Source organism: Arachis ipaensis, chromosome B5, assembly GCF_059453495.1.
Source record: "Arachis ipaensis isolate K30076 ecotype BB chromosome B5, ASM5945349v1, whole genome shotgun sequence".
Classification (NCBI taxonomy): domain Eukaryota; kingdom Viridiplantae; phylum Streptophyta; class Magnoliopsida; order Fabales; family Fabaceae; genus Arachis; species Arachis ipaensis.
Window position 1 is genome coordinate 10,898,586 of NC_142440.1, and position 24,641 is coordinate 10,923,226.

The 24,641-nt window shown below is 39.8% G+C and overlaps 4 protein-coding genes across 5 annotated transcripts; 3 read left to right on the plus strand and 1 right to left on the minus strand.

The window, feature by feature from the left end:
* The first annotated feature begins 4,340 nt into the window (after positions 1-4,340).
* LOC107642869 (uncharacterized) lies at positions 4,341-6,828 on the plus strand. Of its 2 annotated transcripts, XR_015883596.1 has the most exons (3): positions 4,341-4,760; positions 5,645-5,984; positions 6,373-6,828. XR_015883596.1 is itself a non-coding variant. In XM_016346367.3 (2 exons), the coding sequence occupies exons 1-2, from the start codon at positions 4,651-4,653 to the stop codon at positions 5,841-5,843; spliced, it is 309 nt and encodes a 102-aa protein (XP_016201853.1). In that variant the 5' UTR covers positions 4,341-4,650; the 3' UTR covers positions 5,844-6,215. The 2 variants fall into 2 exon arrangements, 1 of the variants encoding a protein (XP_016201853.1); XM_016346367.3 differs by lacking the exon at positions 6,373-6,828 and having other exon boundaries at positions 5,645-6,215.
* Positions 6,829-9,654: 2,826 nt separating this feature from the next.
* LOC148563366 (uncharacterized) lies at positions 9,655-11,169 on the plus strand. Its single transcript, XM_088486770.1, has 2 exons — positions 9,655-9,997; positions 10,289-11,169. Exons 1-2 carry the CDS (start codon positions 9,655-9,657, stop codon positions 11,167-11,169), a joined length of 1,224 nt encoding a protein of 407 aa, XP_088342896.1.
* A 1,275-nt stretch (positions 11,170-12,444) lies between these two features.
* Positions 12,445-14,127, plus strand: LOC148563367 (uncharacterized). Its single transcript, XM_088486771.1, has 3 exons — positions 12,445-12,684; positions 12,888-13,516; positions 13,815-14,127. Exons 1-3 carry the CDS (start codon positions 12,445-12,447, stop codon positions 14,125-14,127), a joined length of 1,182 nt encoding a protein of 393 aa, XP_088342897.1.
* A 7,434-nt stretch (positions 14,128-21,561) lies between these two features.
* LOC148563368 (uncharacterized) lies at positions 21,562-22,707 on the minus strand. Its single transcript, XM_088486773.1, has one exon. It carries the CDS (start codon positions 22,705-22,707, stop codon positions 21,562-21,564), a length of 1,146 nt encoding a protein of 381 aa, XP_088342899.1.
* Positions 22,708-24,641: the final 1,934 nt, after the last annotated feature.

Here is a 24,641-nt window from a genome sequence, read left to right on the forward strand (position 1 = left end):
GACTAAATATTTATGTAATTGTGTAATTAGATAATAGATTACGTGAATTTTATTTTTTTTATCAAACAAAAACGAATTAATCGGTTCAACTAATAATTTAATAATTAAATTAACAACTTAATGATTTAATAATTTAATTAGTTCGATCATCAATTTCATTTTGAGTTTTTGACAACTATAATTTTATGGTATGGTGTATGGCGTATGTATTCTGCCTTAATTACCCTTTATATTTCTTTAATTTAAATTTTAGTGTTAAAAATAATTTTAGTGAAAAGATAAGTTGATTAGTGATTATTTAAATATAAGATAAATATAAAAAAATTTAAAATATTTTATAACATCTTTAATATATCCTGGACTTGAAAATATTAGAGTTTGATTTGTATTTTTATTTTTAGTGTTTATTATTTTAAAAATTTTGTAAGTAAAAAATAAAAATAAAAATAAAAAATATAATTTTGTTTATAAAATAAAAAAATAAAAAACAATAAAAATAAAAACGAAAAATCAAGAGATAAATTTTAATACAGGTAAACTTTTTCTCAAAAGGAGTTATTTGATTTAGTTTAAGTATTATTTTGCTCAATCATAAAAAGTTCCCATTAAAATAACACGTCTTAGTTTTTCTTAAACAAAGTGCGATCATTTGATTTAAAATTTTTCATTTAAATAATAATTAATTATTGAAATTAAATTATCATAATTTATTCTAATTATAATGTGTTTAGAATAATGAAATTTTATATTTAAATTAAATAAATACAGAAATTACGTAAATGTATAAAATATGAAGTAATTACTTAAATGTACAACGTATCACATCTCTAATACTGTAAGATTAAGTAGAAAATAGGCATATTTCGGGTACTAAGACCTCATTCTGTAACTATACGATGCCGTGACGTATCTAGAGTGCACCAGGAATACGAATTAAGTGGAAGAACGGATACTAAGCATCTGAGATAATGCAAACTTAGAACAGGGTCTCAGTGTTCGAGATACGTATAAAATGCGTAATTCGGGTCTCAGCATTCGGGGTACACTCAAACGTTAATACGGGTCTTATCACCCGAGATATATGTATTATAATGTAGGTGTTGCTGTACTCTAGATATCTTAGAAAAAAAATCTATATATATATCCTCTCATCCTCAACCATCTTCTCACAATTTAATATTTTTTTCTGTTTCTCTTTTGTTCTTATGGAGAATAATCAGTTCTTTTTTTGTTGTAATTTATCCCAATGGGATAATAAAAAATGTGACGAAAGAGTGATTTTTTAATCTAATTCAACTGTGATGTTGCACACTAACCATGTTGATACCCTGCATGCACTAAAGACGGTCATACTAAGCAACATGAGGGAATAAGTAGTAAAGAGGTTGAACAGGTTGCATATAGATTTCTGCACGCGCTTCCAAACAGTAGATTTACCAACAGGTTATTCTGTATTAAAGGGGATCAGCATGTGACGGTAATGTTCAACATACATGCAAGTCTAATGCCATAACGTATGATGGAGAGGTATGCTGCGGTGCGTGACGTGGTTGTTGGTGGTGGGCCATTCTCTTCGAGTCCTCAAGTAGTCCCGCTGGATGTAAAACCGATTCACTACGCCTGGCCTCGTGATAGTGTCGAAGAAGACGATAACGAGGACGATTCAGATTATGTTGCTGGGTCTGGGTCATCCAATGAGATTTCTTTTTCTGATGGAGTGTCCATAATATTATATTGCTGGAAGTCTCTAGTACAATCCTAATCAGTTCACTGTACCCTCATTTTACGAACTAAGGTGGTAGGCAACATCTTGAAGCGTAATACTGACCTCACCCCGTGGAAGGTAGAAGTTGTGTGTCTCAGACTTCCACCGCTTGACAAATGCAGAGATCAAAGAATTGTCAACATGAAATCCCTCAACTATATTGCATGCCCAATTTCCGTCTCCCTGATATAAGGCAAAAGGCTGTCCGACGAGAGAGACCTAAGGTCACACGACGTGATAACAGTAACCGAGACCTCTGCAATAGTCACAAAATTTACTCTTGCATATTAATCTCGTCTGAACCATTAATTATGTTTAATAATTATTAAATATTATAAACCGAATAGATAAATATCATTAATAAAATATTATTTTTATATAAATACAATTTTTATTGCTAATATTCACAGTGTTAAGTAAAGAAAGAACAATCAAGCAAGATTTAAAAAATAAATCATTCATGCACTATTCTAACTTAATTGGTAATATTCTAGATGATTTCAATCCAACGATATGTTTTAGCAAAAAAATATGATCGAACAAATATTTTATTTAAATAAAATATTTATTTGATTTAACGAATATATTAATTTATGTTTAGCTATTTTATTTATTTAACTTAAGTTAAAATTAATTATAAGAATATTAAAATATATTATACCTAACTAAGTTAATATAGAATTTCTAACTTACCCTACTCAAAATACCTAGCGCATTAACTAAATTAATAAAACCTAAATATCTAAATTAATTATTTACGGAAAATAAAAGAGAAAAAAAACTAATTTCAAAACTCAAAGCTCCAGCTATGTGCTAAGTCGTCGCATTTAATCTGTTGATGTCTTCGTCACGAACATATTGTCGGGGTCATATGTACTTCAGGAATGGTTATAAAGTCACAAAATTCTTAAAAGCTATTCAAATGAACGAAAATCTCGACTGCGACCTTATATATGCCTCGGAGCATATCTCAGATGCTGAGATACGAATTACGCGTTTTATACGTATATCGGATATTGAGACCCCGTTTTTGAGTTTATGCGTATCTCGAATGCTCAGTATCCATTCTCTCACTTAACACATATTCCGAATGCATTCTGCATACGTCACGGCGTCGTATAGTCCATCAGTGTCTAAGATATGATAGGTTGTGCATTTAGATAGTTACGTCATATTTATGCATTTTCATAATTTATATATTTATTTAATTTAAATAAAAAAATCATATTCGGTCAGTTTCTGAACGGGTTAGATGGGCTTGATATACCGGGTGACAGGGGATATGGATCCGGGTCGCTCGTGTGTGATTGGATCTCCCAGGCAAACGTTGAAGGGAGAGGAATGGAGCTTGAGGATCTTCCGGGTTGATAAAGTGATGAGGGGAGCCACCTGTAAAAGATACTCCGACGCTCAAGTCAGAATCCGTACAAGGTAGCAAAAAAAGTGAGGGTTAGGTAGCGTACTTCTGGGAGAGGGGTAGAACCCTCCCCTTATATAGTCTGTATTGAGGCGGATCTCACATTGGAAGACCCCCCCCCTTTTGGGAAGCTTTCTTCCCCAGCTGTCAGGTGCCAGGTGGAGAAGGTGACGATGCCTGGGTTACCTTCTGGTTCGGATCTATTTAACCCATCGGGTCGACGGACATGGACACAGGGCCAATTGGACCGGGCCGAAACAAATCCTTAGAATAATACATATGAGAACAAGATTATATATGCATTAAAAACTTAGTGTTTTTAAAATTTTTTGTTGATAAAGAAAAGAGGCCTGCTACACATACAAGTCTTTTTGGGTTACAAGCTATACAAGTTGCTCCAAGTCCAAGAAAAAAACACGCGCCCCTTCCACAACACGTTCACTCTTCCTCTTCTTCCTCAATCAAAACGCAAACCATCAAGATTCAAGGGACATTCGAAACAAACTACTATGATTCTGCAGAAACGTTCCAACTCCTCGCGAAGAATAGAAGAAATCAAGAAGAAAAGATACAAATCTCCATAAAAATCACCAGAAAAAAGGAAGAAACATTATTCAAGGTACTGTTTTACTGTTCTTCTAGGTTTTTCTTCTAGATTGTTTTTGCCATGTGCCTCATCCTTAACCAGCAAAACATTAAAAGATTTCAAGAAGAAATATACTGTCTCCCCCTGTTTTGGGTGTATTTCTGTAACCGTTTGGGTGTATTTCTGTAATTCTTTCTGTAATCGTTTGAGTGTATTTATGTAATCGTTTGGGTGTATTTCTGAAGTTCCATTATCTTCAAAATGATTTCAAAGCTTGATTTCAGAAACCATGAAAATCGAAAAAAACGAAACAAAGAGAGAACGCAAGAAGGAGATCCAACCAATTTGGCAAGAAATTCGAAAAAGAAACTAAATCTTTTGAAAAATGGAAGTTATATATTTGTGCGTTAATTGATTTAAAATTCTGTTAAAAAGGCACGTAACATAAACAGCACATTTAATAGGTGGATTTTGTTCAGACTTGTAAAGCTTGTAAATGCAAAATACTTGTATGTAGAGATTAATCATAACGAAAATATTTTTTTTTCCCAGCAATAATATGCAACCTTTCTGGACTCAAAGATTAAGTAATTAGCAGAGGATTCAGTAGTTTTACATTCCTGCCCCTAACTGGAAATCGAACGTGGCCGGAAAATGAGTTTGCAGGGTTGGGTTCGTTGATTCGCCTCCTAAACCCAACGATTCTTCATTCTTCTTTTGTCTTCGATTTGTGGCGACCTTGATTCCAAGATTACCAATGGCCTAGCTCCCTCTTTGCTTCCAATTTTCCTTTTTTGATCTCTGAAATTGGCGTTTCCATTGCAGTTCTTAAGCAAAGTAGTTTTTTCTCTCTGGGGTTATCGGTGGAAACTGAGAGAGAATATGATAACTCGCTCTAAACTTGCGGAGCAGCTCAGAGAATATCAGATCCGATCCCAACACAGCTACTCTCCCCTCACTTTCTTCTCCCCCAAGCTCTATTTTCATTCAAGGTAACACTTTTTTTCCTGTTTCGATCCCTTTTTTTACTCCTCCAATTGGAATTAACATTTAACAGTTTGTTAGGAAGTACAAGTAAATAAAGGGAGGAAAAAAAATCCTTTTGTCTTGTAACTATTAGATATCAGTAGAGTACCCCCTGAATTTCCTTTTAGGGTTACAGAGAAAAGGGAAATCTTGAATAGCATCATGTCTTGTGATCATTTTGTAGCTAAGAGTATTTGTTTCACTTCAGTTATTAATTGTGATTGAAAATGATTCATACAAGCTTATGAAGAGCTAAGGTTTCTTCTGGTGAAGCTAAGATATGCTACCCTTTAGATATATCTTTTCTGATCAAGCTTGTTATAGTAGTTTTTGAAGTTGATCCTTTTTCAGCTATGTCTATTGGGATGTAAATGTATTGCTAAACTGATGTCTAGTACACCTGCATTTGATTTGATTGGATTTGATTTATCAGTTATAGTCCATAATCCACACTGTGATTTTTCTTATGGACCATGAAAGTACCAAGTGTTTTTTATTCCATAACAATGAAAGCACTTCATCTGTTTCCATCTCTTTAGTTTTATGTAAGATTTAAATTGCAAGTGAGAATTTGCCATATTTGGTTTTGGTCCATTACTGAGGATTCCATTGTGCAGTATCTTGTAGCACTTACAAATGAGGGTCTATTTGTTAGTATTCTACATTTCTGCTAAATAAATCCACTGTAGAATTGGATGCTCTCTTGAAAGAGAAACTGGGTAATTTGCAAAAATTGGTCAAGGTTCCTTTTCTGTTTGATTTATTAACGTAATAATGTTAGAAATGCATTTGAAGATTATGGCATATCATTGGTGGTATTATGCTTGACATTTTTCTTGTGTTATTGCAGGGTTGATGTTGCTGTGGCAATTGGTTTCGCTTTATTGTTCACGATGCTGGTGGTCTTATCGGTGATGACCCTCTATTTGAGGTGTTTTCGGCTTTTTTTGGTTGTCATAGGCTTATGTATATTTCTTCCTGTACGCCTAAGGCTGTCACGACAAACACTGGCAAGGAAGAGGGAAAGAAGACTGCCATTGTCCATATGAACTCATTCTGGTGATATCTCACATTGGGTACAGCGGCAGGCAAGGGCTTATATTTCTTGGCTGTTAGTTAATTTGTTCCTTGATATGGACATTCTTGCTGCTGCCCACGGAACATCTTCCTGCCTCTTTGAGATGGAAATGGTATTCTTGAGCTCAACACATATGCAAAAACTAAGTGAATTTTCTCTTACTTTGTTTCTTGATTAGCTTTTAGATTTGAAACATCTGAGCATCAAGCTAAAATGTTCTGCAGTTAGCCTTTTCATACATTATCTGCAGCTTTAATAGTGTAGAGGTGTATAATTTGCAAATGTAAATAGTTAAAGGAAATGAACAAATATAAATAAAACATTCAAAACTCTGGAAATTGCAGCCTAGTTGTCCAAAAAAATTATGGTATGTCCAGTCACTACCTGATGCACTGACTTCTTTATAACTTCTTATCATTAATCTTTCTGGTATTCTCCAACTCAATAGATCTTCTGGTTGAGATACTAATTTCAGCATGCTTCCTCCAAAATCTGTTCAGGTAACCTAAGAATGCTCTGTTTAATTGGATGATGACGATTGAGTATTTGAAGTGGGGTTTATATGCAAGTACGTAGGTGTCCCTTTTTGTTTTTGGTTTTTAGGCAATAAACAAAGAAATCCTATTCACTTCATAACGAGCAAGGTTAGAATGGAGATTGCATGCTGTATACAAAGCAAAATCCAAGGCCAATGTAATCTTCCTTTGTGAGTTGCTTAGTGCTGTCATGGTCCCTTCTCGTGCTACCTTTAGGACATTGCTCAAGGCACCGAATATCATGAGCAAGAGAATAGAGAAAAAATAATTAGCATATGGCCCTCCATCAGGTATTTCTTATGTTATTTGGGGCTTCTTTTGGATTTTAGATGATATGATCCATGCCTAACAATTATTCTAGCATCCTTGTGATTCTTTTCTATCTGCTACATAATCTCCTGGTGTCTTTTTCCTTGCAGACACTCTTACGAAAATGCCAAAAATATCTTCTCATGAATATATTTGTTTAGTCATCTTTTAAATAAAAAAAACGCTTTTATAACATACTAAAATTAAACTCTATAATTTATTATCTAATTGCTAAAAAGAAATAGTTTTACATGAAGATAATTATAAAATTTTTGTTGGAGGATCATTTTTTTTAACCATAACTATGAATACTAGATAAGGAGGTACCCTTTGGAGGAGAAGCTAAGGAGAACTATCTCATCACTGTCTTCTGTTTGTAATACTTTAACAGGAATCTAATCCAATGAACGTTCATTGGTAGCTTCGTATGATGGCATTTGACCAACTTCAATAGATATGTCTCGTACTTATATTAACATGACACGTGTATATAAAAAATCAGTTATTCGTATATAATATATATTGAAATATAAAAAATATATATTAAAAATAAATTAAATAATATATGTATTTAATATTATAGCTGAATTTTTGTGTATAAGTAACATTTTTATACATATATAACCTCACGCATGATATATATTGCATTATTGAAACTTGAAACACATGAAAAATGTTTATTAATATTCCGCACATTTCTTATTTTTATTACGGATAAGCCAGTTCAAGCTGATTTCTACATGCCGTTATGTTAATGGCGTGTGTTGAATTGAATTCTTTGCTATTGGGTACGTTTGGAGAAGAAACGTGATTTTGAGATATGTGTTGAACATTGATTTTTTTTCAAAAATATTATTTATATACTAAAATTAGCCACCATATATTTATATATAAATATATTTTTTGTTTAATATATTTTTGTATATTTTGTATTCTAACATATATTTTATATTAATAGCTGATTTTGATAGTTGATTTTAGTATATATATGGTTTTATTTTTTTTTATGGCAATTCATTTTTTATTGTTTGCTTATGTGTGACCAAATGAAAGATTACTCAGTTACAAGGCTAAAAGGCGAAATTATTGGACACAATCCCACTTACGTTATAGTTTAAACAAAATCAACTCAATAAGTATCGTTAGTTTTGAGCGGTTAAATGGTCTATCAACTCAATAAGTATCATTAGTTTTGGGCGGTTAAATTGACCATTTTGTAGCACTTAAGAAACTTGTGTCTTAAGCATTATGTTTGCCTATATTCATTGCATTCTTGTATGTTGTATTTGTAAGTCAACAACAAATATAATTTTATTCAAGGAATGAATGAATGCATTGGTGGGGAATATGAATTTGATGAGACGTGCATAGCCGAAAGCAAAAGTGGATGAGCCCAAAATGTGTAGCAGTTCCCACCCCGTACTCACCTCTTTACAAAACAAATCTTTTGCTTGACCAAAAATTCTGAAAAAATATAATACAGGTTTTAATTTTCATGCCTCTCTTTTTCTTTAGACTTTATTTACTTATTCTATCTTTTCTTCGTTCTCTCATTTTGTCTTTTCTTTTATATAAAAAAAACCACAAATAAATAAACTTTAACTTTAAAGTGTTTTTAGGTTTCTAGTAATTTTAGCTGCTAAAATTATTTTTTGAGTAATTACCCAAATCAGTTTCAAGGATTTTAAAAATATATATTTTAGTTTCTAACAAAAATTAATACACAAACATATTTTTAAAATTTTACTTCGACAGATAAATCAGTTTTCAGTTCATTTTTCAATAGAGTAATTACTTAGATCAGTCCCTAAAAATTTTAAAAACAGACATTTAGTCCCAAAAAAAATTAATACACATATCAATCCCCAACTTTTTTTTTTCATTAGACATAACAGTCTTCCGTTAAAAAAAAGAAAAATAAAATTATTACTATTATTATTATTATTATTATTATTTAAACAATAATACTTTACCATATTGTTCTGCCCCAGCCCACAAGCAAATCGGGTTCGGGTATCCTCCGCGAACCGACCGGACGGGTTCTCCAACCCACCAACTCACCTCATTCCCCTACCTCGTAAGAGCATCTGGACAGCTGGAAAGGAAGCTTCCAGGAAAGAGGGTCTGCACGTGTGGGACCCACTCTAGTACAGACTATATAAGGGAAGGGCCCTATCCCTCCCCCTCCCCCCAGGTATGTCACATACTTTACCCTAATTGCCGCCTCTGGGAGCGTTGGAGTCCTTGCAGGTGGCACTCCCCTCCTCGTCAGCTTGGAAGAGTCTCATCCACCTTCCTTCCGGAGCTCATCCAGGCCAGGCATCCAGCAACCCACCAATTCTCGAACTCCATTTTACTAGACCCGTTCTAGACCCGAGCAACCGAACATTGGCGCCGTCTGTGGGGACCTTGATCGAATATGGCAGCGTTCCCGCACTCGAACGAGCTCCGCGAGGAAGGAGGATCCCGCATGAGAAGCAGGGTGAACTCTACGGGAGCCTTCTGCGAGCTATCGAGGCCTGTGACGCAAAGAGAGAATCAACACTCCCGATCTCCCAAAAGGTGTCCTTTCGGGGGGACGGGGGCGACAACTCAAAGATCATCCAGGAACTCAGGCACGGGGTACAAAACCTTGAACGCGAACTGGCGGCGCGAGATCGATACTGACCCTCTCGCAGCAGGGACACTCGTCCAAGCCTGTCCAGCACTCATTCTCCATCCAGAAGGTCGGGAGGTTGCAAACGAAATCCAGAGAGAGAAGACGGGCGAGCCAGGACCAATGCCTGTACTCGCTCCCGTACGCCCGAAAAGACCAAGGGCCACGGGAAAACCCAGGGAAATAGAGGAAGGAAAAAATGGGACCGCATCATCATAGGGGTAACCCCTTTCCACCCCTCCATCCTCAAGGTCCGCCTACCCAATCACTTGGACAAACCGATGGACATGAAGTACGACAGGACCAAGGACCCTCAAGAACACTTGGCGGCTTTTGAAGCCAGGATGAATCTTGAAAGGGTCGACGATGCAGTAAGGTGTCGTACGTTCCCGGTGACGCTGGCAGGCCCGGCGATCCGGTGGTTCAACGCGCTTCCGCAACAGTCCATTACGGCCTTCGTGGACATATCGTGCAGCTTCTTAGCCCGGTTCACCACACACATTGCCAAAGCAAAGTATCTAATCAACCTGCTAGGGATTACCCAGAGAATCGGAGAACCGACCAAAAAGTTTCTAGACAAGTTCAATGATGAGTGCCTGGACCATAGACGGCCTAACGGACTCGGTGGCCAGTTTTTGTTTGACGAACGGCCTACTAAATGAGGATTTCAGGAAGCACCTCACCCCTAGACCCGTCTGGACGATGCAAGAAATTCAAAATGTAGCCAAAGAATATATCAATGATGAGGAGGTTAGTCAGGTAGTGGCGGCCAATAAACAGTAGCCGGCTAACCCCCATCCTCGCCAACACGTCTACTCGGAAAGACAAAGGGAGACCCTAGGGAAGGGGCATTGACAAAGCGACCCAAACCGTTTCTTCGAGTGGTAAAGTTCACGAATTATATCCCCCTCACAGCCCCTATAACGGAGGTGTACCAACAGATAGCGGACAAAGGGATCCTATCAAAACCCCGGCAGCTGAAGGATAGGACAGGGGAGAACAAGAGCTTGTACTGCGACTATCACAAAGGCTTTGGCCACAAGACGCAAGTCTGCTTCGACCTGAATGATGCCTTAGAACAAGCCATTCGTAAGGGGAAGTTAGCTGAATTCTTCCAGTTCATAAGGGAGCCGAAAAGAACGTGGACAACAGAAAACATGGACAACACCCCTATGATAGTTGTCAACGTAGTGGTAGGCCGAGTCTCGCCCCCCAAGTCAAAGTCGGCAACAAGGAAGGACGTCAGAATCCTGGCTACGTCGTTAGGGAACCCGAAGACTCAATCTAGGGGCCCTCCTAGGATATCCTTCGGCCCAGAGGACCAATGGTTGCGCGACCTCTCGGAGAACCCACCCATGGTGATCACGGCAAGGATCGGCACGGGCTTGGTCAAACGAATCCTCGTTGACAGGGGAGCTGACTCCAACATCATATTCAAAAACGTATTTGATGCCCTGGGACTCAGGGAAGCTGATCTCAAGGTCCACCAACACCGGGTCATAGGCCTCGGGGACAACTACATAAGGCTCGACGGAGTAATTGCCCTCCCAGTCTGTGTAGGGTCGACCGAAGGAAAGAAGTCAGTAATGGCGGAGTTCATCGTCTTAAGAGACTCAACAGCCTACACCAAGTTTCTGGTTAAGAAATTCGTCACAGACGATAAGGTCGTCGGATCCATAAGAGGAGATGTGGAAATGACCGTCGCATGCGACAACACCAGCCTTTTCCTGAGAAAGAAGTTGAAGGAGGCAGCCGGTGTATTTCTAGCCGACTTAAAAATCTCCCCCACAGCCTAAAGGATCCCCTCGTGAAGACTCTTAGAGCGAACGGTGATCTCTTTGCTTGGACCCTAGCCGATATGCCAGAAGTAGACCCTGATTTCATGTCTCACCGGCTGGCCATAAAGCCAGACGCTAAGCCCGTAGCGCAGCAGAGGAGGAAAATGTCGCAGGAAAGAGCTAACGAAATGGCCAAGCAGACGGCTAGCCTGTTAGATGCCGGGTTCATAAGAGAGCTCGAGTACTCGACATGGTTGTCCAACATAGTTCTCATCAAGGAAGCCAATGAAAAGTGGAGAATGTGTGTCGACTACTCGGACCTAAAAAAAGCTTGCCCCAAAGACTCTTTTCCCCTTCCAAACATTGATGCCATGGTCGAAACAGCAGCGGGATACCGTTTCTTGAGTTTCATAGACGCTTACTTCGGGTACAATCAAATAACCATGCACCAACCTGACGAGGAAAAGACGGCGTTTATAACACCAACTGGTAGTTACTGTTACAAAGTGATGCCATTTGGACTAAAAAACGCCAGGATAACCTATCAAAGGATGATGAACAAAGTTTTTAGCAGCCTCATCGGCAAATCGGTTGAGGTATATGTTGACGACATCCTCGTGAAGACCAGTGAGCCGAACGATCTGGTAGGAGACCTTGAGACCGTCTTCAAGTCTCTTCGTAAACACAACATGAGACTCAACCCCCTCAAGTGCGCTTTTTCCATGGAAGCCGGAAAGTTCCTCGGCTTCATGATAACGCAGAGGGGAGTAGAGGCCAACCCGGATAAGTGCGAAGCTGTCTTGCGAATGACAAGTCCAAGTTGCATTAAGGATGTGCAAAGATTGGCGGGGAGGCTCACCGCTCTATTTCGTTTCCTCGGTGCGTCGGCAGGAAAGGACCTCCTTTTCTTCAATCTGATGAAGAAGGGAATAGCCTTCGAATGGATCCCAGCCTGTGAAAAAGCATTCAACCACTTCAAAAGCATACTGTCAGCGCCCCTATCCTCGGCAAGTCGAAGGATGGGGAATTGTTGTCTTTATATCTGGCAGTTACGGATCAAGGCTTGGCGGCCACCCTCGTTCGAGAGGAAGACAAGGTCCAACAACCAGTATGCTTCGTCAACAAAGCACTCCAAGGAGCAGAGCTGAGGTATACCAAGCTAGAAAAGATGGCCTATGCTCTGCTGACCTCATCCAGAAGATTGAAACAATACTTCTAGCACACCTAATCACTGTTAGAACCGACCAAGCTATCAGGAAAGTTCTACAAAAACCCAATTTAGTGGGCCACATGATGGCGTGGGCAATTGAGCTCTCCCAGAACGATTTGCACTACGAACCCAAGCACGCAATCAAGGTCCAGGCAATGGTGGACTTCCTGGTAGAGGTAGTCGGGGACCCATCCGAGGATACTAGCATATGGTGGAAGCTTCATGTGGACGGAGCTTCCAACCAAGCGTTCGGAGGGGCAGGAATAATACTCAGAATCTCGGCCGGAGTGACTTCCGAGCAATCGGTCAAGTTCGATTTTTCAGTATCTAACAACTAGGCAGAATATGAAGCCTTAATAGGGGCCTTCTCTTGGCTAAAGAGGTCGGGGCATCACGGGTCGAAGTCAACAGCGACTCCCAGATCGTTACCTCCCAAGTTAACGGAACCTATCAGGCCAAAGCTTTCGAAGAAGGTGAAAAAGTTGTGTGAAGATTTCGAAGAGGTCACGATTCAACATGTACCCAGGGAAAGGAAAGAAATGGCCGACCTCCTGTCAAATCTAACAAGCACAAAGCCAGAGATAGGAAACCGATCCTTGATCCAGGGGCTGATAAAGGAATCATCGGTAACCCTCTATGTGACATAAGCGATGAACCCCCCTCGTGGATCGATCCAATCCTCAGCTTTTTAGAAAATGGCGAGCTTCCTGAAGGTGAGCAAGGCGCCAGGACGGTGAGGCGGAAAGCGACCAAGTATGTAGCAAAACAGGGTCAACTATACAAATGGGAGCTTAACCAGCCACTGTTAAATTGCCTACGTCCTGACCAGACGGACTACGTCCTGAGCGAAGTCCACGAAGGATGCTGTGGCCACCATATTGAGAAAAAGGCATTAGCCAGGAAGCTCATTAGGGCAGGGTACTATTGGCCCTCCCTGATGTCGGATGCTCAAGAATTTGTGAGAAAGTGCAAGAAATGCCAGGAGAATGCTAACTTCCACAATTCTCCAGCAATGGAGTTAAGTTCAATGCTGGCATCGCGACCTTTCGCTCAATGGAGAATCGATCTCTTAGGGCCGTTCCCAGTAGGTCCCGAGCAGGTCAAGTACCTAATCGGGCCAATCGATTACTACACCAAGTGGATCGAGGCAGAACTGTTGGCTAGTATATCTTCAAACAACTGTCGGAAGTTCATGTAGAGACAAGTGGTCTCCAGGTTTGGAATCCTGGAAGTCGTCATCTCGGACAATGGGACGCAGTTCGCAGACAAGAAGTTTGGAGAGTTCATATCGGAATTGGATGTCAAGCAGAAATTCTCTTCAGTGGAACACCCACAGAGTAATGGCCAAGTGGAAGCTGCGAATAAGGTCATCATCAATGGCCTGAAGAAACGACTAGACCAGAAAAAGGGGTCTCTGGACAGACGAGCTCGCCTCGATTCTATGGTCGTACAGGACGGTGCCTCAATCTTCCACCGGGGAAACCCCATTCCGGCTTACTTACGGGGTCGACGCGGTCATTCCGGTTGAGATCGAGGAACCAAGCCCGAGGCTGCTCTTCGGAGGCGTTGAAGAAGGGTTGGAGAAAGATTTGATCGATGAAACGAGGCAGATGGCCCATTTGATAGAAACGACACTAAAGCAAAGGGTAGCTTTAAGGTACAATGCCAAAGTGCTGAAAAGGAGCTTCGAACTAGGCGATTTGGTGTTACGGAGAAACGACATCGGATTACTGACCCCAGGAAAAGGCAAGTTGACAGCAAATTGAGAGGGCTCATACAAAGTAAGAGAAGTACTCGAAAAGGAAGCTTACAAGTTGGAACGGTTAAGTGGGAGCGAGGTACCCAGAACATGGAACGCGGTGAACTTAAAAAGATTCTACCCTTGAAAGGCGACCCAACGAATTAACGGGTTTCTCCTCTTTTGTTCATTACTGCTCATTATTCTGTCATATGGTTTTTGTTATCTTGTTTGCTACCTTGTTATCTCACTTGCTACCCCGTTTTGTTTCATTATAAATACCATGAACATTGCATTATGCCATTTTGCTTATTTTAAAGGTTATACCTTTATTTTTCATTACACGGCTAACCAGGACTGATCACCCCAGAAGCCCTAGTTGGTACAAAAATACCACAAGCAAAATCTACGGCCTACCGGCCAAACGATAAGGCTAAAAGGTAGCAAGCTTCAAATATTTTCCAAAGGTAACTAATAGGCCTACGATATAATATAAAAAGCCTACCCGCGAGACGATAAGGAGAATAGAAAGCGAATATTTTCCAAAGGTAACTAGTCGGCCTAAAACAAATATAAGGTGAGTCATAAGTGCTACCAAACGAGGGCAATACATCGGCCCAATAAGTTAAAGTATTATAAAACAAGGGCAACACATCGGCCTGACAAGTTAAAGTGTTGTAAAACAAGGGCAGCGCCTTGGCCCAAAAGAAACAAAAAGTTTGACAACAAAGTTATAGAACTATATGCAAAGTAACAGATAACTACTGAGGAGCTCCCGCCTTCTTGGGGATGTCCACGATTTTGCCATCCTGGACCATCTTGAAGGCCCCAACTAAGGAGGTATCAAGATCGGGTGCCAAGACGGCAATCTGAGCTTTGATCCCCTCCTCGGTTTCCATGACAACCTTCTTGGCATCCCTCACGATGTCCTTGTTCTTCCTCTTCAAGAAGGAAACCTCCTGCTGGGCGACCTGAGCCGACCTCTCGACTTCGCCATGTTTTTCCTCCAGCTCTTTAACTTTGGCTTCCGCGGAGATAGCCTGACCCCGAGTAGTATTCAAATCCTTAGAAAGGGAAAGTTCGCGCTCCACTAGCCTGTTGATTTCAGTAGCATCCTCCTCCGCTTTCTTCTCCTTTTCGGCAAGCTGGGTCTTGGGAGACCCTTCCCGGGCCTTCAAGTCAGAAATATCCTTCTGGGCGGCACGAAGCTTTCCCTTCAGAGCCTGATGCTGGGCCAAAATGAATTCTGTCTTCTGGGCAATGGCAGCAGCTCGGAGGAGGCTGTGATAAACCCACTTTGCCTTAGCAGCAAGGTCCTCCTCCCGAAAGAATTCTTTGGTTCTTGGGAGGAGTTGAGAATCAATGAAGCTCCCAGCGTGAAAACTCCTTTCCATCACAGTCAGGCTCTCCCCAGCAGGTCCCTTTCATTTCTTAGGATTGAGCACGATAGTCAGGTCGGGATCAACCTCGGGGCTAGCCTCCTGCTCCAGGATCGGCGCCTCCACAGCCGCACTTTCTGGAGGTTGTTCGGCCTGGGCGTCCCCGTAAAGCTGGGAATCGCCCTGACCCCCTGCAGCAGCTTGGTCTCTCCCTTTGCCAACGGCGTCGGAACCCGGGGAGTCCGAATGGGTAGCCGAGGAGTCATCGTCATCACTTTCGAGGAAGTGGGCCATAAGATCGGCCATGGTGGTCTTTCCGTCAGCCATGGAAACTGCAAAGAAAGCACAAGTGAAGTCAGACAACAAGTCAGTGATAAGAAACATAGAAGGAAACGAAAAGGAAAGATTTGAGAAAATAAGGTGATAACCTACCGACATGGGCCCTACCGACTTTCCGTCCCCCATTACTAGATGAGGATTCAAATTTTTAGAACCAAAAATTGCCAATAGTATGTCGGCGATCCGGCAGTTCTCCTCACTCATCCCCTCGTAAGTTTCCTTTATCTAGTAGTACGAGCCCGCCCCAAAACTCCAGTAAGTCGGGATCCTTCTTTCTCCCTCCAGGGTAAGCCAGAATGGGTGATGACCTGGGGCAAGCCTTACTTTAAAGAAGGTTCTCTTGAAGTGATGAAAAAAATCTTCAAAGAGACCAAATATCCTACGGCCTTGAACGGCCCGGAAGGACATATACCCCTTCTTCGTCTTTCCCTCGCGAGAAGGGTTCGTTAGAAGAAAGAGATAGAGAAATACGTTCACAGAGGTCGGGATCTCCAGGTATTCACACACCAGTTCGAAACATCGAATGACGGCCTAGCTGTTAGGATGAAGCTGTGACGGGGCGACGTCGCAGCGGTTGACGTCGCAGCGGTTGACGTCGCATCGGTTGAGTAGCGACGTGACAAAAAAGGGGAGAAAGGAAGCCAGAGACCCAGCGTGGTGAACATAGGCTTGTAAACCCACAACCATTCGAAGCCATATTTTTATGACACCCACTCACGATCGTCGGGGACATAGACCTGGTAGTGTGCTTCCTCGGGACCACCTCCACACAAGGAACCTGCGTCCCGAAGAGCCTGGAGCTCCTCTCTGGTTACCTGAGACAGTGTGTCATTTACATCCAAGGTCACCCAGGCGTAAAAATCAATAACATTCGGTGCTGGTGGTCGCGCCATACCTACAGTGGGGCACCACTCAAGTTAACCCGGGAGAGCACGAAGTCGGAAAATAAACAAAATGGATCTACGACTAAGTATATCACTAATCCATGATACTTGCGCTAGTATCTAAAGTTTGAATTCACTAAAGTAAGAAATAGACACCTGAATGGTACCCCCTAGCAACTACTTAACGCGGACTATGCATATTCGAGTAAATACGAACCAAAGTGAAAAAGAAAAGTGGCATGCATTGATCCACATAATAACTATAACCACAGAGTAGTGCAGTAAAAGTAGCAAAAGAAGCTTACCAGGAAGATATGCAGAGGATGTAAAAAAATGAAAGCAAGGGCCGTGCAAGGTTCTCTCCAAACAAGAACAGTTCAGAGGGCAAAGTAATAAATGGAAACAAATGAAAAGGTGAATGAAAATGTGGAAGCAAATGAAAAAGAAGAAAGCAAGGTTTTGAGAAAATCAGAATAGTAACCGTTAAAAGAAGGAGCATGAAAAGACATGGGCACAGTAGTCTTTTCTCCTGAATTTTCAAATCAGTCATCATGAGCATTAAATGCTCAGCGTGAAGGTCAAAGCGACACGCCAAGCTACGTGTGGGGGCAAAACACGCGCACAAAGTCGCGTCCTCCACCAACGGACTCCCGATCTGCAGGAGAAGAGGCGAGTAGCACTAACGCGCCAATCACCTATTTTAGTGATTAACGCGTTGGGGGCAATGTTCCGCCCCAGCCCACAAACAATCGGGTTCGGGTATCCTCTGCGAACCGACCCGACGGGTTCTCCAACCTGCCAACTCACCTCATTCCCCTACCTCGTCAAAGCATCTGGACAGCTGGAAAGGAAGCTTTCAGGAAAGAGGGTCTGCACATGTGGGACCCACTCTAGTACAGTCTATATAAGGGGAGGGCTCTCCCCCTCCCCCAGGTACATCACCTATTTTACCCTAATTGCCGCCTCTGGTACGGACGCTAACTTGAGCGTTGGATTCCTTATAGGTGGCACTCCCCCCTCATCAGCCCAGAAGAGTCTCATCCACCTTCCCTCCAGAGCTGCTCCAGGCCAGGCATCCAGCAATCCACCAATTCTCGAACTCCATTTTACTAGACCCGTTTCTGATCCGAGTAACCGAACACATATTTTTTGTAATTTTTTGACAAAAATAATGATAAATTTATTTATTAGATTCTTATATACATATGTATTTATGTATTTATAATATAAAAAATATATATAGTCACTCAATAATAATAATAATAATAATAATAATAATAATAATAATAATAATAATAATAATAATAATAATAATAATAATAATAATAATAATAATAATGTTCCATAAAATTATAAAGATTATTTTACAAGAAATTCAAAGTTGAAACCATTTGATATTTTTGTATTTAATATAATTAAAAGATATCCTATTTTAAATACATGTTTGTAATAAAAGAAAATATTTTTTAATTTGGATTTTAAAATATCATTATTCACCTTACTTATTTCTAACAAAAAAAAGTGTATTAATATAGTAGTGTCATCGTCTACATGCACAAAGTTAAGTTAATAATAATAAAAGTTGACATACAGTAAAAGTAAAATGGACGGGGACTATTATATCTGATAGAAAAACGTTGAAAATTGATCTGTGTATTAATTTTTTTAGAGACTAAAATGTCCGCTTTTAAAATTCTTGGAGACTGATTTGGATAAACTCTGCTAGAAAATAAACTGGAGACTAATTTATCTACCCGAATAAAATTTTAAAAATTGATCTATATATTAATTTTTTTTAGAGATTAAACTGTTCGCTTTTAAAATCGTTGGAACTGATTTGGATAATTACTTTTTTATTATGATTATAAATTAGTTTTAATTTTTTTTCTATAATTAAATTTATTGGTATCATAATCTTTCATAATTAATTTTGGTACTTTAGTTTTTGAAATAAATAAAATTGTTCATTAAGAAAGCTTAACTAATGTAAGTGAACCAATTTTTAGTTTTAAACAAAAAAGTTTTAACATTTTATCAAAATTATGGGTATCTTTTATGTAAGACAATTTTATTGGAATCTAGTAAACCGAGTGAACAAGCTTGTGTGCTAAGCATAAGTTAAATGGAATTTTCGAGTAAGCTAGCACAATTGACTCTTAGCTAATTGATCCACGTGCGTGTTAATTAGTACTCAAATTAGATTAATTAGTTTTTTTTTCCAAAGATAAATATTATTTTATTAATATAAAATAAAAGTGTTTCCATAAGGAAGTACAAAAGAATTGGGTATTTCCATTTATCATCAGCTGTGACTGAAAGACTAAGAACTTAAAGAAGAGTAAAGTAAGAGTAAAGAAAAAGTAGCATCTATCAGGTATGGTTCACGAGTTCACGCACTAAATTGCTAGCTTCTTTCACTATCTCTGGTGCTGGGCTTATTACCTTCTCAAAAACACACCGATTCCTCGCTTTCCAAGTGCTCCAACACAACGCCGCTATGAGGAGGGTCTTTTGTCTACCGTCGAATTGAGCCACTGCCCAGGATAAGATTCGTTGCCACCAATTGAAAAAAGTTTCTTCTTCTCTCATCCATAGGTCAGGGGTTATTAAGTTTAGGCTCCATATTATTGAAGACAGGGGGCATTGGAACAAAGTATGAGAAATTGATTCAGCCTTCAACATGCATCTTGGACAAGTGGCAGGAGTGGATGCGAACCGGCTGTGAACTTGTTGCAACACCGGAAGCTTTTCACGAAGACTTTTCCATAGAAAAATCTTAATTTTATGTGGTAATTTCAACTCCCAAATGCTATTCCAGACTCTGTTGTGTATGTTCTGGGACCTCAATGAAGTAGGAGAATGAAAGAATCCATAAGCAATTTTGTATCCTGACCTAACTTCATATATACCAGATTTTGTCCAGCACCAATTAACTTCATCCTCCTCCTCTGTTGGTTTGATTGAAAAAATTTTATTGCATATATCAACTGAAAAAATCGACTCAATCAGATTTTTATTCCAACTTCTATCAGGATTTAGTAACGCACTAACGTAATACACTTGTATATTTGGCGGGATTGTGAGTGCATTTTGAGGGACATTAAGGGGCACTGGTGGTGGGAGCCAGGGGTCATGGAAGATGCGAACATTAGTGCCAGAGCCTATTTTCCATAACAAGCCTTTCTTGATCACCTTGCGCCCTTTAAGAACACTTCTCCAACCCCACGACGGTACGCTTCCTATCTCTGCATGTAGGAAATCTGTATATCTGAAATATTTAGCTTTGAGCATTCTTGATATAGTAGAATTAGGGTATTTCATTAGACGCCAACATTGCTTGCCCAATAAAGCCAAATTTTGCGCCCTTAGATCCTTGATCCCCAGCCCTCCATCTTTCTTTGGTCTCATCATTGTGTCCCATTTAATCCAAATCATTCTTCGTTCTGCGCCTTTTTGACCCCACCAAAATTGCGAGAGCATGCTATGAATCTCAGTCAACAGCGTGTCCGGGAGCTTGAAACAAGAGAGTGTATAAATAGGAATCGCCTCCCCCACCGCTCTCAATAGCGTGTGCCTACCACCTGATGACAATATACTTCTTTTCCAACCCATAATCCTCTTCTGAACTTTATCCTTGATAGCTCCAAAGGTTGCTTTCTTTGATTTTTGAACTATAGAGGGTAGTCCCAGGTATTTGTCTTGTGCTCCGATATGTTCAATATTTAGTGTCTGAGCAACTGCTAGTCTTGTGTTCTGAGGAGTGTTGTGACTGAAAAAGATAGCCGACTTATTCAAATTGACTTTTTGCCCACTAAAACCCTCATAGGTCTCTAGCAATTCTAGAATGCTTTGGCTTGTATTAGGTGCGCTCTTGCAAAAAAGGATTGAATCATCAGCAAACAAAAGGTGATTAATTGTTTGGCATCTCCGATTAACTTGAACTCTTTGAATTAATCTGTTTTGCTCTGCCTTGTGTAGCAAGAAGGAAAGTCCTTCTGCACAAAAAAGAAAGAGATATGGAGATAGGGAGTCACCCTGTCGGATGCCCCTATTTGGCCTAAAATAGCCAAATGGTTGACCTTCCACAACAACAGAGTAAGAAACAGTCATTACCAATTCCTTAGTCCAGTTAATCCATTTAGCATCAAACCCCAACTTATCCATAATATACCATAAAAAATACCATTCAACCCTATCATAAGCCTTGCTCATGTCTAGTTTAATAGCCATCTCATGCTCTGCCCCACTTCTCTTATTTTTCAAATAGTGCATACATTCGTGGGCAATTAGAATATTATCTGAAATGAGTCTTTCTTTGAGAAACGCACTCTGATTTGGACTTATAATTTTATTCATAATACCTTGTAATCGGTGCACCATAACTTTAGAAATAATTTTATACATAACTGAAGACAAACTGATCGGTCGTACCTGAGTCATGTCATTGGCATCTGGCACCTTTGGAATCAAACAAATTTGAGTATGATTGAAGCTTTTTAAAATTCTGCTACTGTGAAAGAAACTTCTCACTGCCTTAAAAACGTCACCTCCAACTATATCCCAGAAAAAGTGAAAAAACTTAGCTGTAAACCCGTCATCACCAGGAGCACTCTGAGCATGAACACTAAATGTAGCTCTTTTGACCTCGTCCATAGTTACTGGCCTTTGGAGCCTACGGTTCATGGAAGCTGTAACCTTAGACTCCAAATCCTCTAAGTATGGATTCGGATCAGCCGAACAAGAAGAAGTAAAAATATCGCAAAAGTAGTCCTCAGCTACCTTTGCAATATCCTCCGGTTTTGATGCAATCTCATTGTCCCTCCCCACTAATCTCCAAATTCTGTTCCTTCGCATCCTTGATTAAAATTTCTGGTGAAAGAATCTAGTGTTCTGATCTCCTTCTTTTAGCCACTTGATTCTAGATTTTTCTCGCCAATAGCTCTCTTCTTTCAAATATGCCAGCTCCAACTTCTCTTCCAAACTGGTAACCTCCTCTCCCCCATTGATTCCAGCCACCCGCAACTCCTCTAGTTTAGCTTGAAGGTCCTCAATTTCTTTCCGGGAGTTTGCTTTGTGAGTTTTCTGCCATTGAACTAGTCTATGTCTACAAACTTTCAACTTTTGGGCCAAGGAGAACATAGTCGAGCCTACAACTTCCATTCTCCACACTTCACTGACAATTCTCTTGACATCCTCTTCTCCACACCAACGTTCCTGGTATTTAAACCGCTTTTTACTATGCCAGGATTGAGGTTCGGTTTCCATCAAAATTGGAGCATGATCCGAGCATGACTCTGTGAGCCTGTGCACCACTGCATTCGGAAACTTCAACTTCCATTCCATCCCAACTAAATAGCGGTCAAGCCTCTCCTTCACCAAATCCTCTCCTTGTCTTCGATTTGTCCACGTGAAAGGGTGCCCCACCATTCCAATATCCACCAATTCGTTACTGTCAATAAAATTAGTGAATGTTGCAATGGTGGTTGCTGATTTTTGGCCTCCACCCTCCTTTTCCGCTTGACTTGTTATAGCATTAAAATCGCCTGCTATTACCACTTTTCCTTCCATGTGTTGGCTCATTGTTATAAGCTCCTCAAACTGTAAGGATCGAATTTGTTCTGAACAACTCAAATGGACACCAATGAACGCCCATACCTCACTGCTTCCGACTTCCTTAATTTCGGCTGCCACAAAAAATTCTCCACTGCTAATAATTTGAACACTGATGTTGTCCTTCCAAGCTAGCACAAGTCCTCCTGCCACTCCTGCCGGGTTAACAATATGCCAGTTTTCGTAGCCGCATACCCGAAGTTTTGCTTCCACATGTCGAGATTGGTTCTTTGTTTCACTTATAAACACAATCTCGGGGGAGTGGGATTTACAGATCCCTTTTAAGGTGTGAATTGTCAGGGTCTCCCCAAACCCCGACAATTCCAAACTATAGTTTTCATGGCGCCTTGGGTTCCAATTGTAGGCTGGCACCCTCCACCATCTGTTCAACTGCATTTTCATCCTCTGTTCTTGCTTTCTTTGTAGTTACTTCAGCTATACCACTCATCAACCTTTTTTTGGGTCACTTTTAGTATCTGACTCTGCAGCACCTTGTCTTGCTAACCTTTTCCACTTCCTACCTTTTTTTGTGGTGAGACACTCCCCAATAGCGAATTGCATAAGCTGCCATTCATCCTCCTTGGTATTGGACTGACCAGTTATGATAACCTCCATGCATTCTGTTCTAGAATTGGCTGATTGAGGTGACTCAGGTGCTGCCCTGTTACCAGTGTCTTGTGGTTTCAAACTTTGTTTCCCTTCTTGCATTGACATCCCTGCAAATTCTTCCAATAAGCAGTTTAAGACCGGTTTTTTCTTACGTTGAGTGGCCTTATTCTGGTTTTGGGTTGAGTTGTTGAATGTTCTTTCTCCTTCAGAGTAGATTCGCGTTCCCACTTGGCTAGCTTTAACCCATTCGCCAATGTCATCCTCTTTTACCATCTCACTCTCTGTGTTCTTCAGCAGATCATGGCAGTTTTTCACCTCGTGCCCCAATTTTGCGCAATAGGTACAGAACTTTCCAAGTCTCTCATAGCGTAGTGCCACTTCTACCTCCTTTTTATTAGGTCCTGCCACTATTAACCGATCTCTCACTTGCCTGGTAGCATCGATATTGATTTTGGCTTTCACAATCCTAGTTTCTCTGCCTCGCATCTGAAATTTACCTACCTCCAACACTGTGCCCATATTCTCTCCCAATTTACGTCCAACTTCGAGGATTTTAAACGATTCTGGCAAACCCCAAAATTGAACCCAAACTGGAAAATTGGAAATAATCTCTTCATCACAGATCTGATCTTCCTTCCATCTCTTGACATGGAGCACATAATCTTTGAATAGCCATGGAGAACCACGTTCAACACGTAAGACATCCACTTCTTTATTAAAAAAGAATTGGAAGGAATTATCCCCTTTGTCACTCACGCTAAATCCTTCCGGGTTTCCCCATATAGCCTTTAAAGCATTCTCCATTGTTCCAATTGAGAAGGTTTTGGAAGCAAAGAGTCTGCCATAGAGACTATTGGACCAAGCGTTAATACCTTTTGATATGTCTGCCTCTTCCAGTAGAATCACATTCCTACCTCCTTTCAGGTTGTCTTCCTCGATCCGATATTCATCCCTCGTTGTCTCAGCCATGCAGATTACGTAGACTTGTATTGAGATTTAATTGATCTTGACAATGTAGCCTTGACGGCACTAGGAACTCCGTTAAGAAACCCTAACAGAGCACTATATTGTGTTTTTAAATTAGATTAATTAGTTGAACGTATTCAATATATTTAAAATATTGGTTTGGTTTTCAACGTTTTGAATAAATTTTATTTTAGTGCTTAATATTTGAGATGAATTTTATTTTTAATTTTTAATATTTTAATCATTTTATTTTTATCCTAAAATATTTAAAATGACATCAATATTATTTCACTCTTAAATTTTTCATTAACAATTAATAAAATTAATATATTATTAATAATACTTTTGTTAAAACTATATTCATTTAATCCTTTCTTTCTCTTTTACCCTCTCAATAAGTCAAAATTATATTCTCTTACTCTGTTATTTAAAATTATTATACAATATCATTGCAAGTCAAGAATACAAGTTATGAGGAATATTCTTGCTCTTGTTTCAATGGTTAATGTCATGAGCTTCAAAGATGCAGACCAAAAAGACTGTAAGATTCAAAAAGAAAAAAAAAAAATATTTTGGTCGAGGAAGCAAATAATTGTCTTACTTCTCACTTTATTTCTTCTTACACTAATGCATTATCAATGAGTATTTTCAACTCAATCATAATGAGATTGAGAGCTCCCACCTTATTGATTATAATTATCCACAAAATGGATACAGTTTGAATTAATATTATTTTTTAGGTATAGCTAAAAATA